The following is a 15,890-nucleotide window of genomic DNA, read 5'->3' on the forward strand; positions in this document are numbered from 1 at the left end:
ACGGAATTATGCGGTGATTATGTTTTTTAAATGAAGGCAATCTATGGATTTCGCCTCTGCCTATGAGAAAATCAACTCCGTCTAACAATCCGACGGATTTTTATGGTTCGAAAGATTGCAAACATTGAAAAGGAACAACCTGATCCATACCCCATTAAATTTAAATACCCCATTAAATTAAATTAGTAGACCTATGCCATGAGCCAATGACTTCGTTTCTGAGTACCGAAATGGTAGTAAAGAACAAGTTCAAAAGCGTCTATTGATGATGTCTCTTAAAGAGGCGTACATGATTTTTGAAGAAAGATGCCAAAATGTAGAAATTGGTTTTACTTTGTTTACTATGTTGAGGCCTAAACATTGTAGGCTTCTCGATAGCACAGGAATTCACAATGTATGTTAGGTTGTAATTGGGAACCTCTGTAACCAGACTGAACTTTGTATGCTCTCCACAGTATTTGCATTGTATTCGATTAGGTAGTTCTAAGATACGAGTACGGCAGAACGGTTCGGTTGCCGTGAAATAAATATTGAACTCGATACTCGCGTATGTACAATGTAAATTCCGAAATATTCGTGGTGACTTCTTTGGGTTTAGTTCCCGTTCAACAAATTGGGGGCTCAACCGGGATCCCAAATGTCACGGATTTCGGAAAGGAGATTATGATATTCGTAGTGAAGCTTAAGTGAAAGTTGGCAACATGGATGCAAATAGTTATTGGGAAGTGGGTACAGTACCCAGTGCCAATGTCCAGTGGGATATGGCGGCTTCATATTGCCATACTGATGTGACGAATGATTTGGTGGACCGTTTGGTTGAAGTTAACTCACAAATATCGTACATGGTTTATCAGATAACCGAAATGAGCAAAATTATCTGGGATTTACAGTTCAAAAATGTAGAGCTTAAGATCAAATTGAATGAGCCAAAATTACCATCTTACAGTGAACGTATGGAACGCATAGACAATAGGAGTACGGAAAACAACCTTTCAATGGTTCAATACACCAGCAGTGAGAGCAGTAGTGATCAAATTCGTGAAAAAACCCAGCAATCGAAATCAATTATTCTTAAACCTGTTTCATTAAATACAAAAGAAAGTAAGCTTAAAAATTATTCAAAAACATGTTTGCTAGATATAATGTTTGATTTAAAAAGAACAAATGATTATGCTAGAACTAAATTGTATAAACGTATGTGGATTAAACGAGAGTGGTTGAAACCAATATTTTGGCAGCGTAGAGTGATGCATAAAAAGCCGATTATTTACGGTTGTCTCAGGTTTGTTCCTAGGAAGTGTAAAAATAGTTTTAAAATGCGATATCGGAAAGGTGAGAGTTTAAATTCGTGTAACGATATCAATAAAAATGAATCACCATCCGAGCCGGATGGCGGTCAGGATGGCCGAATGTTAGGTTGTAATTGGGAACCTCTGTAACCAGACTGAACTTTGTATGCTCTCCACAGTATTTGCATTGTATTCGATTAGGTAGTTCTAAGATACGAGTACGGCAGAACGGTTCGGTTGCCGTGAAATAAATATTGAACTCGATACTCGCGTATGTACAATGTAAATTCCGAAATATTCGTGGTGACTTCTTTGGGTTTAGTTCCCGTTCAACATGTATGTGTGTGCGCATACCACGAAAATGTTAAATTAATGCTTAACAGTTTAGGAATTGTCTCTCAGGCAGAAATTTGTGAAAAACTGTTATGCGATGTTTTAGTAAGAACGACTGATTGTTTTTTTCGAGAATGTGAAAAGTGTAATTCCAAAGAAAATATTACAGGAGAACTAATCTCGCTTTTAGAGGAAAGCGACAAAGAAGATGTAGTTTTTCAGCAATGGCTCACCACCGATCGCTGTAATTTTGAAACTATAATAAAGCCTGTTGAAGAATTTGTTACGTATTTCGTGGAGAAAGTTGATAAGCTAATAACTCATGATTTTATTTGCAAAGAACAGTCTTTTTTTCTACCAAAAAAATTCCTTAAAACAAGGTGAAATACTGGTAATTAGCGACTTTTCTGAAAATTATAGTTTTATCATACAAAACGCTGCTCAACGATATCACTGGATTAATTCCCAAGCAACGATACACCCATTCGAGATTTACCATGAAAAATATAATAAATTGGAAAACGTTAGTTTTATTATAATATCAGAAGTGTTGACCCATGATACAGTAGCAGCTCAGCTATTTATTTCAAAATTGATAAATTTTGTTAAACAAAAAATAAATTTCTCAAAAGTTATTTTTATGTCAGATGGAGCTGCAGCTCATCATAAAAATTAAAAAAAATTTGCCAGCTTATGTAATTTCAAGAAAATATATGGATTGGAAGCAGAATGGCACTTATTTGCCACATCCCACGGCAAAGGCCCCTGTGACGCTATTGGTGGCACTCTCAAGCGAATGGCAAAAAGAGCAAGTCTATCTATAAGAGCAAAAGACTATGGAAACACAATCGCAACTCCGCGAGAACTATTCGACTGGGCAGTGAAACAAACTGATACATGTATCACCAAATTAAATTTCTGTTATATATCTAATGAACAGTATGTTAAAATGTCAGAGGAATTGATGGAATTGTTTGATAAGGTTAAAACTGTCCCTGGTACCCAAAAATATCATTGTTTTATGCCTATTAGTGATACAAAAATTGCAGCCAAACGGTATACCAATTCAGAGGATGAACCAAAAATATTCAATTTATTCAGTAAAGCCCAAAACTAATGTAAATATTCATGTACAGATACTACGTTTTAGGATATATAGCAATAATTAAAATAATGAGGCATGATAAAAAAAAAACCACGACTTTTTTTTATAAGCATAATATTGACCCTTTCCAGACATTTGTTAAGATTGGCTTTGACCAAATAAGAAATAAAATATTATTGTGATATCTTTCCAACCATTAAAAACCCATCGGATTGTTAGACGGAGTTCATTTTCTCATAAGCGGTTTGGTGCGAGATCAATTGTATTTAATTGAAAAAAAAACTCTGTATAATTCCGTTTTATTTCTTTTAACTACTCCCAATAAAACAAATATAATCTATTTTGTGAATAAAACTCATTTATCACTTCAAAATATGAGCATACTAGACTATTTAAAGCGAAATAAAAAAAATTTGGACTTAAAAAATTCGTTGTTAGAAAAACTTTTTTCCCTAAAATATGCCCAATTTGCAATGTATGGACGACTTTTAGTAAATTTAATTACGAAACTTTTTGCTTAAGGATGATCAAAATCTGAAATGGTAATTTTTTTTAAATCGACTTTAAAGTTTTGAATCATTGTTTTTTCGGTGTAGAAAATGTTTTTTTTATTTTTTCAATATTTTTTTCAAAAACTTCAGGAAATTTCACGACAGTCCCCCATACAACACTTTTTTGTAGGTCTTACCGTTTTCGAGTTATACGGGCTTATAAAAAAAGTAAAAAAAAACTTTGACCCTTTTCAAATGTTAGTCTAGATCGATTTTGAAAATACAAAATATGCAAAGTATCTTAGTTTCACATACTTTTGACATCCAGAAAGTTTCATTGAATTCTGAAGGGGTGCTGCCAATCGCGTGTCGAGTTGGCGTGAAATCCGTCATTAACATTCTCCAATCAAGTTTCAGTTGCAATGCTGCCAAACATTAGCTTGATTGTCGATTTTAATGTGTTTACATACCAATTATCAAAGTTACCCCAAAATCTAAAATAGACTTTCGATAATATAAAATAATTTAAGTCCATTCAAAATGAATCATTATGCAATCTTTCAACTGCAATCGATGACTGAGATACCAGTACTTGTTTTTAACATATAAATCGAAAATCTACAGAACAAAAAGCAGAAATATTCAGATTTTCTTTCAAAAAACTATCAAAGTTACCCCGTTTTACGGTTGTTCTTTAAAGTTGACCAGTCATTATTTATATAAATGTTGTACTGTTAAGACTTTAGTAAGCATATTCGGATTCAGGGAGTTCAAATTCAGTATGTGGAGTTGTTCCAAAATCTAACGATAATCGCATTGGCAAGTGATCAATCCGGCTCGAAATGAGATCCCTCGATTTTTTATTTTAGAGATAATTCTTAGCACTAAAATTAAATTTGTTAGAAAATTTCGGTACATGAGCCAATGAGGCTCACTGTCGTACTTGTTTTCTTGCATTCAGTTGTTTAGCAGTGTCAACATTTGTTACCTATGTGATACCACAAAAGGTCACAATCATGCATTTGCCTTTTTTGTATTTTTTCTTTGTTTAATTTTACATATATACATTTTTCTTTTTTTTTGTAAATATTCATACTTTGTAAATATTTTCATAATTTTGTAAATATCTGGAAATTTGTAAATAATTATGCTTTAACTCTAGTTTAAATGTAAATAACTTAATATGTAAATATAATCCTTTTCCCTCTATCCTTCGATACCAGTTACCCATAATAGGGCGAAATTCAAAACTGAAAAGGCAATAGATGGCTCTTTTTCAGTGGTAGTAAAAACGAAATCCTGAAGCAAAGAAAGCTCTACGGAAGATAAACTAAACACAAAAAGTTATGTACCGTAATCCGGGGTAACATTGATCATTTTTTTGAATATTTCTTAAACATTTGGTTTGAAAATGCATGTGTTGCAAATTTTATATTTTTAAAACAAGTACTGCCACCCATTGCTCGTGTTTATGTACTGTATTTTGTTTTCTGAAAGTTTAAAGCATGTTTAAAAAAATGTTTTAAGTGAGTTTTTGATTTAGCTGCTATGGGGTAACATTGATCACACCATGAAAACATCGTTCGGTAATATTGAAAATATCATTACTTACTTAAATCATGGTCCCTTAGGCTGAATATGAAGGTTAAACTCTTATAAGTCATTTACTTTTTGAGTTATTTTAAAATTAAAAACACCTTGAATTGTGGAATAGGCCTAAATGTATGCAATTTCCTAAGGAAATTCTTCACGCTTTATAATAATTTGTGAATTATGTTTTATTGAACATATTTATGAAAATTTTGACAACGGAGCCGTTTCAGCGATGTCATTTTTAGTAACAACCGCATTTCTCTTGCTCATATCGTTTACAGAACTCATGTGAGACATGATTCTTTTATGGTGTTATCCATAATCATGAAAATCATTGTTTACAAAAGTTGAAAAATTTACACATAAACACAACTTTACTTTCGCAAAAACCCTATTGTGTATTAGCTCATGATTAGAAGAAAGAGAATCGCCATTCATGCATTGAAAATATTTCATCAACAAATGTTGATTCGAGCTTTTTACGAAGAGGGTCATTGCGATCAATTTTACCCCGCTGATCAATGTTACCCCGGATTACGGTATTCACTTTACACTTGATTTCTAATCACTACTTTTTTGATCCAGTTTCCAAATTGCAAGTAATTTACGTTTTTCATTATTTTCCATACGTTTTGGCAGTTCTCCGACTACCATTCTTCCATGCGCTGGTGTTAAAAGTTTGAGAAATTTGAGAATCCAGCGTAGCGTGATCAGTGGGAGGAATACAAACAACAGTGTCGTCGCTCGGCGGCCGGTGAAAGAAACTGAATGTTCGAAAGGTTGTTGCCTGTACTTTTTGCCGCTGGCGCCAACTGTTAGCGATTAAGAACGAAATAAACAGTCGTTACCCTATTAAATGAATTAAATAGAAAAATGCAATGAATTTGTAAATAAAAAAATAAAATAAATTTGAATTTGAAATCCTCCTAAATAAACCCCTGGTATCCCACCATCAAAATCCCTCCCAACCATATATGGACTGATGCATCATGGCGCCCACTACCAACTTTGCGACGACAAATCCCTCCCGGGAAATGTTCCACTGATGGGGTTTGCTGCATCATCCTAAGGGATATAAAAAGGATATGCAAGCCAAGGAAATGATCTTTAGGTAACAGAAATTCACAAGTAATAGTGTTCCGTGATTAGCAAATTAAAATCTATTCATCAGGAACAGAAACTTCTAGTTCGCGCCGTGTGAGTGCTACGTAAAGTGACCCGTTACCGACCAGAAATTGTGCATTCCCGGTCACCTTAACCCGGACGAGGGGATCGACGCAGCCCTGCGCAAGAGACGCCCCTCTCGTGGTACCAGAGTGTAGGTACTCCTCATCAGCGTCCGCTCGATACCATCCTGGGACAAACCCTGAGATGGCTGAAATTTAAATAGTTTTTGAAAATTTGCCTATTAATTAGTTTTTATTACATTTTGAATTGAAGTTTTTTGAAGTTTTTTCTTAGTGTAAATTTTTTTTAGTTTTCAAGTTTTCTTTTCATCTTTTTCTTATTATTCTTAAAAATTATTGAAATTACAAAGTGAAGTAACTAAAAAGTAACACATTATAGAAAATAGGCAAGAAAAACCGTAAAAAAAAGAACTATTTCACCCGAAATTACGGTAGTACTAAATTTGATTTTTCATTTACTTTTGTTTTGCAGATATGGACAGCAGCTTATCCATTTAGAAATATGGCATCTGAAACAAGCTAGTGAGCATGAAGTTATTTGGTGATATCTCTGTAGCCTGATCACTCATAAAGATGACGACTTCGGCAAAGTTGTTCAGTAGCTCAAGGGCTGACATTTTTTGAGAGAAGATTTTCAAGATATAGCCACCAGCGCTAATGAGTATGGGACTTTTGGTTTGAGGATATTTTAGGAACCTGATCATTAGAAAAGATGGCATCTTCGGCAAAATTGTCCAGTAGCTCAAACGATTCCATTATTTTAGCCTAAGGCTTAAATGAAGGTAGGCTTCGAGCATGTACAACTCTGTCGAAAACGCCCTAAGTGATCAGGCTCCTGAGATATGAGCAAACCAAATGTTTCATCAATGAGCGTTACTTGGTATTAAAATTTAGAATGAGCTGGTTTATTAGACAACTTCGCCAAAAATCCCATCTGTCTAAGTGGTGAGGCTACTGAGATATCTGCAAAACAAAACTGCAAAGCTCTCTAGATATCTGCAAAATAAATGTTTTGTGCTCATATGCGCCGCCTGGTGACAAAATCTCGAAATTCTTGGCTCAAATAATGATAGCCCTTAAGCTACTGAACAACTTTGTCGAACATGCCATATTTTTAAATGGATAGGCAGGTGGAATTCCGTATTTGAGTGACTCTTGATCTCCTTAACAAGTTTGTCAAAGATGGTTTTTCTATATTTATTCTAGATTGCGAGGTATTTCATGTTGAATATGGGAAACCAAGGGTGACTTCTCGCGTTACAAAAATTCATGTGCTAACCTAAATGTTAATATCTATCAGAAATTTGATTATTTCAATAAAAATAACTAATTGATGCGGAGTTTAAAGATGAATTCACTTTTGGAGGTATATTTTATGCATCCCACAGACTTTCTACCGGTTATCATGCTGAGTTATTTGTTTAGAACTGGAAGTTCCTGAATGTCTGTCATTACCATACCGAACATGCTCCATGAATTTTCCATTATTTTGTAAGAAATAAACATTTTCAACACAAACTTCACATCACTCAACTTGATAATAGTAAAGGAAAACAACGTGAATTTACTGCATGTCACATTGATATTAGTGCTCTATTTGTAGGGCTGGATTTACAAATGTGGGGGGCTTCCTTTCAGGAAGCTGATTCTGATTCTATACAATTTAGGTCCATTATTTGCCCAATAACTTTCTTGTCAGTATTCCGTTTAGTAATCTAACTATCAACATTGATTCCAGTTGCTGCTTTAAAATTCTCATAAATAAAACATAGCTATTGTATTCGTGTCATGATTTCCTTTTTAGTAGATTCCCTAATTTAAGTAATGACATTTTTTATTCTTGTTTTCATATTTAAATTGTTTGATCTCTTAAATTTTCGGTTTATTAGTTCTCTACAATTTTTGTTGATACATGAAAAGTGGAATATTTTATTTCAGTGTTTTACTTTGAGTTTATTTTGTGTATTTTATAATTTTTAGAATCACCATCAAATGTTTTAAAGTAATACAAAAAAGTTGGCGCTACTTTATGAATTGCTAATTTTACTTAAAAGGTTAGAATCAATTAGTGGGGCTTCCGCAAATGTAGGGGGCCTGGTTGCTTCACTGAGTCACTGAAAAGTTTGAAGTGGTTTTGTGTTCCTGTAGTTAGACAAATTTCTAGTCACACATAGATTCGAAATAGGCTATAATGTGGCTATATTGCAAAGACCTTAATCAGATTTGCAAGAAAATTATTATCTTGATTCATTACTTGTTTGGAAATTAGATTTTTCCACTACCTTGCTTATACTATCAATTTAAAACTTAGAAAAATTTGAAGTCAAATTTAAAAAGACAAGCAAAAAATGCGCTTTTATGCAAAACCTGTGCGTACAAGACTACAAGACCTTTATATATTATTGAGTAATAACATTTCAAAACTTGGAACGCAAGGGTGTTTAAATTTATGAAATGGAATTAGGTTGTGCGTATTTTTTCAATGATAGTTGAATTTATGTGTTAAAATCATTAGATTCATACTCTGGGTCTTCCATCAAATATAACTTAGTACCATCAGTGCACCAGTACCCGCTCATGTTCCAGTAGCCCGCTTACACTGAAAAAAGATAAGTTTGCACTAAGTAAATCTTAAACTATAGCCGCTATACGGTTCAAATCGACAAATTGGATCATACTGGGGACATTTTCTTGTGTATTTACTCAAATTACCTTACTTTTTAAACACGTGAGCAGGCTACTGGAACATGAGCGGATACTGGCGCACTCATGGTACCTACGGCTATTTTTAATAAAACAAATTCTTGTGCACTGTTGTTAATCAAAATTTAAGAGTTGTGTGTTTAAGCATTTTTTTTAAATGTGTTTCAAAAATATTGATCCTCCATATTACTCTGCAGAATTTTAAATCGCATTACAATCTAAAGGTAAAGGGAAATTCTAAAGTCATAACTCAAAATCAAGACATTATGTTACCCCTTGGTTGTCTCACATTTTTGATTTTGTGCAGCTGGTGTTGATTTCAAATTTATTAATTTTATGGTGGAGTAATGTTTTCGGGTGCCCCCAAAATGTGAGGGCCCGGAGGCCATAATAATAAACAGCCTTAACCATGTTTTCGATTCATTTCAAACTAATAAGTCAATTCTTGTTCACCCGATATTTCGTATCTCGATATCGAGTTAGAGAACCATCGTAGAAGTTGGTTTTCATAGCTACCTCTATGGTCCCTAGGATCGCAGTTGCACTGGTTTTGTGTTCTGTTACTCGATACTTTCCTAATTCGATGGTTGTATTGAGAATTACGCCCCAAATAAGACGCTTAGATTCGTAAAATTTTGATACACTTGCACATTTACGCTGAATAATTGCAGTATCTGGAACACTTGTGGGTAGCAAGTGTTCACAATAGCTCAGTTATCCTACATAAATGTGCAAATTTTATAAATGTTTTTTTGGAAACGTGCATAATCACTTGAGTGTTTTATTTTGTGCGCATTCCGAATTACATCTGGGCTAAATAATCCCTTTCTACAAAATAATTAAAGTTATATTTTGCGGAAATTGTAAAGGCTAAATATTTCTTATTATTATTATTTATTAGCGACACTTTACCATTCGTTTGACATTCGTGTCGGGAAAATATTTCTAGGTATTCTTACCTTTGAGCGTGATGCCAACCGCCATGCCAGTTGATAGCTATAGAAGCACCTTCCAGGATGGCGTCGACTGCTGACAATGTACTACCGACTACGGATGAAACAAAATCATACACTTTTTCTATCATTGGACAGTCGTAAGCTGAAAAGAGAAAATAATTTAGTTTTAAATTTATATTTATGCTAATGCACGGATTTCCTACTTGCCTAATCCAAATTCCTGTAGCTCATCCGTTACCTCTTCGATGTCGTCTTCATTATTATAACGCTTGAGACACTCGACATAATCTGAGCTATGAAAGGACAGCAAATCCTCTAAAGTACCCCTCTTGGGACTTATAACTTTGCAAAATTGCAGTAAATCATAGGATCTGACCAGCTCATCAACGACTGCGGACTAAAATATTGTTATTTTTCATCATTACACGAAGAACGCTTATATTTACTTACACGATTTCCAATGGCGCCCAATTTCAACATTTCTTTTTGTAAAATTTTATCAGTAATGTAAATTACCTCTTTCATTGTGTAAACTTAATATTTGCTTTTATTTATTTAAAAAACGAACTATTTGAGTGCCAAAGCATTCAAAACATTTTACCACAATGACGTTTACGATCAGCTTGGCGAAAAGACACTTTGATAGCTTAGCGTTGATACCTAAAATTCTTATTGGAATTTTAGATTATCAATTCTAAACGAAGAAATTCCGCTGCTTCTTCGATTCTGCTTAGAAGTTAAGAACAAATGTGACTAAGGTAATCAACATACTTTGGACACTTTCACTTGATTTTGCGAAGAAAGTCTAAATCAGAGGTTTTTAACGGTTTTTATCACTATGCCCTTTTTGAAATTTTTACTTATTTGATCTCCTACCTAGCTCAAAACCTCTCCGCAGAAAAACAGTAAGATAATTTAAGGTTCTATTTGCAACACTTTGTTTTCTTTACTTTAATATTCCCATTTCCAAGTAACATTACATGCAATGTTCTTCCAATGTTTTGTCACCGGTAGCCAAAACCGGAATCGTTATTAGATTTTTCATTCGCGAAGTTAAAGATGAGAAGCAACATTTCCGTTTTTATCCGCAGCATTGTAAAAAAAACAGGATCTTTTCGTAATGGAAATTGGGCATGGGCATAGAGTATCGTCGTACCTGCCACACGATATACGAATGCGAAAATGGCAACTTTGGCAAAAAAAAAGCTCTCAGTTAAGTGCTCATAAGAACACTAAAGCTAAGTATGCTGTTTCGCTCAAGAAAAGTAAAGAAATTCCTTGACTGAATGGGTCAAGAAATTTCCTACAGAGAGCCCCCTTTGAAGTGACATTTCTTCTCAACTGCGTACTGCGATCAGAAAAATGTGATTTTCTTGACCATTTCTTGGAAGAAATTTTCCACGCATCGAGATAGGCGATTCCTTTTCTTGTCAGTAGCAAACCAGCCTTAAGCCTGATTCGCTGCTGACAAGTAATTTCTCGGCCTATCTTGATGCATAGGAAATTTCTGCAAGGAATCGCTCAAGAATGCGCTTTTTTCTGATCGCAGTACGTAGTTGAAAAGAAATGTCAGTTCAAACGGGAGTCGCTGTAGAAAATTTCTGCAAGGAATCGGCGAGAAATTTCTTTAGCGATTCCTGTTCAGCAGCAAATCAGGCTTTAAGTATGCACTTCAACAGAAAAGTAATCGCCTATCTCGATGCGTGGGAAATTCCTTGCGAGAAATGCTCAAGAAAAGGATTTTTCTTTGATCGCAGTACGCAGTTGAAAAGAAATGTCAATTCAAATGGAGCTCACTGTAGGAAATTTCTTGACTATTTCTTGGGCAGAAATTTTTACTTTTCTTGAGCGGAACAGCACACTTAGCTTAAGCTGAGAAGCAGGCTCTGTCCCAGTGAGGACGTCATTGCCAAGAAGAAGAAGAAGAAGAAGAAGAAGAAGAAGAAGAGCACCGTCTTAGCCTTTATTGATTTAGTTCAAATTTGTGTATTGTTTTGTGCTTGGCTTCTTTCATGTAATTGTGGAACCCCCCCAAGGTAACTGAAAGATGCTTTAAGATATTTTGGACCACCCGTTTACTCAATCAAATTACAAATCAAGTATTCATTGCATTGGTCTGAAATACGTCAAAACAGCAAAAAAAAAATGTAAAAACGAAAACTTATAATTATTACCGCTGTACTTTTTTTGTTTGAATCTTCTACCAAAATTTGCAGTTCGGTTGTTCAAATTACTCCGGTATTCACATAGCTGCCAATCAAACGATTGTCTCCAGATGCTGTATATGAACGAACAGTCGTTGCAGAAAGAATCCGGTAACGTTGAGTTGTGACTGACGCTTTGTCGGTAAGTATATTTCAACTTTCCATATGAGGATACAGTTGAAGAAAAAAGCGATCTTGTCTTTTTTGTTCAATTTGTTCTCGCCGGCTTATGATAGGTATTTTCTGGATATATTTCGGAGCGCATACAAATATAATCAATATTTTAAAATCTAAACACAATTCGGCCGATTTTTAAGTTTTTGATGGTTGAATTCATAGTATAATTTATGCTAAAAAAAGTAATGCTCTCTAAAAGTGACGTTGCAAAAAGGGGATTAAGACTAAGAACAAAAAAATCATAACAAAATAATGAAGAGTCACTCCTACAAGGGTTCCTCTCTAGTGGAAACTGTGAAGACTTAATGTTGTTAAAATTATGTCACGCTAAATTTTAACTTTTTCGACCCCCTCCCCTCCCTTTGTCACACTTTTTGTATGAGTCCTCCGAAAATTTTTGTAATGCTTGGCTCGACCACCTCCCAACCCCTTGGAGCGTGACGTAATTTGTGCATGACCCCTTATAATTCTTAGCGGCAATGATAATATTTCGAGATAGGCGTATATATTGTGCCAAATCTCGCATAACTTCTGATCTCGCCCTAAAAGCCATTGGTAACCATGTGTGTAGCTCGTTGTTTCTGAGCATTTGAAAGGATTTTCATGTTATTTAACAACGCTATGGGAAAGAAAGGATCATTAGCTACCTGCCCGTGATGTAGGTTTGGATGCTTATTCTTTCTTTTGCTCAGAAACAACGATCTACACATGTGGCTACCAATGGCTTTTAGGGCGTTATCTCAGAGTATGCGAGAAATTATTAATTACGAGATAATTTTAAAATTATTTTAAAAAACATAACTCAATTTGCGAATCAATACCTTTTTTCATAGCAACCCTCATGTTTCATTATATGCTTTACTACACATATAAAAATAAACACACTTAAACAATTCTAAGAAATTTTATACCATTATCTAATGGTAAGAAGTTTCCAAATAGAATTTTATTGCAACACAATTGTTCGGTGTTCGCACAGACCGGACTTGATGATATTTTGGCCTTCTAAACTTACGTTAAGAACTCTATCAATTCTGATTCTTCCGATACTATTTTGATAGAGATGTATCACCATGGACGTAGCCAGAGGGGGCAGGGAAAAGCCATTGCCCCCATCTGCCTCAGTGCTGACGAAAGAAATTAACTATTTTGCTACAAATGTTAATATTTTGTTTAAATTTTCTAAAGACGGTTTTCAGTATTACAATTTATGTTAAATTGCTTCATTTAGAACTTATTGAATAATGCTTAGAGCCCAACTAATAATCAAACTTCAATCATAAATGTTTCCTGAAATAATGGCAATGCCTGACCAGTAGAGTGATGCAAATTTTGAAATATTAGCTCCCCTATGCTTAAACGATTTTAATTATGGTAAATAGCATCCTCCCAAAGTTTGAAGTGATTCAGATGAAATTTGATTGTGCACACGCCATTTGAAGTTTATATGGAGATTACTATGGAAAACGCCAATCTTTTGTGTTCAGCCCTCTATCTCTTCGTCATAATATTTTATGGAAAAGTGAACACACTCATCTCATGTGAAAACTTCCTAGCTACAACTTTGCCGAAGACCACATTTTGATTGGACGTCAGGATAATTTGTTATTCATCATCATAAAGTTGGTTTGCATGTAGCATGCTTCACCAACTGTTCGGCAGGCAACAGTGGTGCTCCTGGCGGGAAGAATAGATCAAAGTAATCCAGGCTACTATGTTCTACAGCAAAATAGCAGTGTTGCTCTGAAAGTAATTGAATGATCATCTCAGCATGATAAAGACTTTGTTATCAATAATAACAAATTATCCTTACATCCCATCAAAATGTGGTCTTCAGCAAAGTTGTACCTGGAAAGTTTTCACATGAGATGAGTGTGTACACTTTTCCTTAAAATATTATGACGAAGAGATAGAGGGCTGGACACAAAAGATTGGCGTTTCCCATAGTAATCTCCATATAAACTTCAAATGGCGTGTGCACAGTCAAATTTCTTTCGAATCACTTCAAATTTTGGGAGGATCATTTTCATCATAATTGACATCGTTTAAGCATAGGGGAGCAAAAACTTCAAAATTTGCATCAGTCTACTGACCAGTCCACGGATGATTTCGGATTTTGTTTTCTATTTGGATGATAAACCATTCACGGTGCCCCGACAGACCGTTATTATGTAAAAAAATTGTCCATCAAATCTGAGTACAGGGCTCGATTCCTGAGGTCATTCTGCATCTCTGGGCCAATTTTTAAAAAAAATCCCTAGGAGAAATCTCGAGAAATCTTGATTTGAAGTTTTTGACTAAAAATTTCCATATAAACCATATTAAAATTACGCAATAGCACTGAAAAAAAACTACAAAAACGCTCAAAAAATTGGCCAAACTGTTCTCAACTAGTATACAATAGTTACTGTTGTTATGATTAGAAACATTTACAACTGATTTAACTTACCGGAGTGGCTTAAGTATGTTTTTTATTGTTTAATGGTTGTTTAACAGATTGTTTTATTACTATGTTAAACCGATTGAAATAATGCAAAATAATAAATTTACATTTACTTATGTTGTGATTTCGATATAACAAGGATCTTAGAATAAATAAGACATAATAATAGTCAGAAGATAAGCCATGTGATTACTGTTATAGTCGATTAGAGAAAGTATCAAACGTTTGTTCAAAACCTAGAATGATTTGGTTGCTCTGGTACGCTCACGTCAATATCAGAATGAACTTAAGCGGATGTCTTTTACGGAGCCGCTGACCTTCACCTGAATGATGTTACTTTTTATTCCGGCATTCGCACTTAATGACCATCTTATTGAAGAGTTCCTATTTTAGTCGCTTTATAGTATTCGCTCCCGTTCTTAAATAAATATGGTTAGAGAGCCAAGAATCAGCGTTTTATACAGGGCAAATTGACAATAATGTTTCATTTGGGCATGTTCGCATCACAGATAACAGATGTATATGCTAGAACAAAAATTTTCTGATAACCTGTGTAAATATTCAAATTGAAACTCCTTGCTATCACTAGCGAATCGCGTCAATAAATGGTGAATATCAGTATCTTGAAATATTGCATATTCACCACTGACATTGTCATGGGAACTTAGCGATGATGCCACCTCGATGTTGCTACCTTGTTGCCATTAAAAATGACCATTAATTGTATTACACAGTTTTACAATCGGACTACAACGTCTGTTATCTGTGATTGCATTCATCGTTACTCTCTTTGCATTAATATTGAAAAATGATTTAATTTTCGAAAAACTGTTCAGTGTTGTACGATAAAGGATTGCTACTCAGACAACCAAAATGTACGTATAACGAAATCACCTGGAGGCTTTGCATGTGCAAAATTTCACTTATAAGATGTCCTCGAAAAGGCCTTCTACGTTCAAAAGTGGAGGCGATATACGTGCATATATTATGTCATGAATAAGAGCATACAATGCGAGTGTATAAATTGTCAACCGAACTAACCTGTGATCTTATGCGACCCAACTTATGATAACAAATGTTGATTTGACCGCTGCAACCGATTGATTGGACTTACTTCGTACGAAATGTACAAAAGAATTTAGAAAAAAAGCGTTTAATGCGAGGAAATTCAACAACAACACGGGAAATATCAATATCACACGGCACAAGCGTTCTATGGCTCTTCAAAAACTTCAACTACATCCCCACCTATTTCTCTACATGAAACCATATACGTTTGGGTAGAATAAACGGTACTACAAGCTTATCCTAGTTGTCCGTCATAAAATAGTGAAACCCTGCTCTACTGCATTGCGTTCGATTCCAATGAAGTCATCAAGAAGTATATGGGACAAAACGCAATACTGAAC

At 34.7% G+C, this 15,890-nt stretch overlaps 2 protein-coding genes across 3 annotated transcripts in view; one reads left to right on the forward strand and one right to left on the reverse strand.

The window, feature by feature from the left end:
* LOC5564773 (histone deacetylase 8) overlaps positions 1–15,890 on the reverse strand; it is a 28,029-nt gene that overhangs the window by 3,630 nt on the left and 8,509 nt on the right. The window contains exons 1-3 of one of the 2 annotated variants that reach the window (XM_001649078.2): positions 10,108–10,822; positions 9,865–10,054; positions 9,661–9,799 (exon numbers count right to left, since the gene is read on the reverse strand). In XM_001649078.2, coding sequence (XP_001649128.2) covers positions 9,661–9,799; positions 9,865–10,054; positions 10,108–10,182 — 404 coding nt within the window. In that variant the 5' untranslated portion in view covers positions 10,183–10,822. Of the gene's footprint in view, positions 1–9,660; positions 9,800–9,864; positions 10,055–10,107; positions 10,823–15,890 lie in introns of those variants that run through there. The other variant, XM_021851925.1, reaches the window with a different exon arrangement.
* LOC5564786 (tubulin-specific chaperone cofactor E-like protein) overlaps positions 687–15,890 on the forward strand; it is an 80,122-nt gene continuing 64,918 nt past the window's right edge. The window contains exon 1 of the mRNA XM_021851923.1: positions 687–1,101. Within this exon, the coding sequence (XP_021707615.1) occupies positions 702–1,101 (400 nt within the window). The 5' untranslated portion in view covers positions 687–701. The remainder of the gene's footprint in view (positions 1,102–15,890) is intronic.

The sequence above is a fragment of the Aedes aegypti genome, chromosome 3 (genome assembly GCF_002204515.2).
Source record: "Aedes aegypti strain LVP_AGWG chromosome 3, AaegL5.0 Primary Assembly, whole genome shotgun sequence".
Lineage (NCBI taxonomy): Eukaryota > Metazoa > Arthropoda > Insecta > Diptera > Culicidae > Aedes > Aedes aegypti.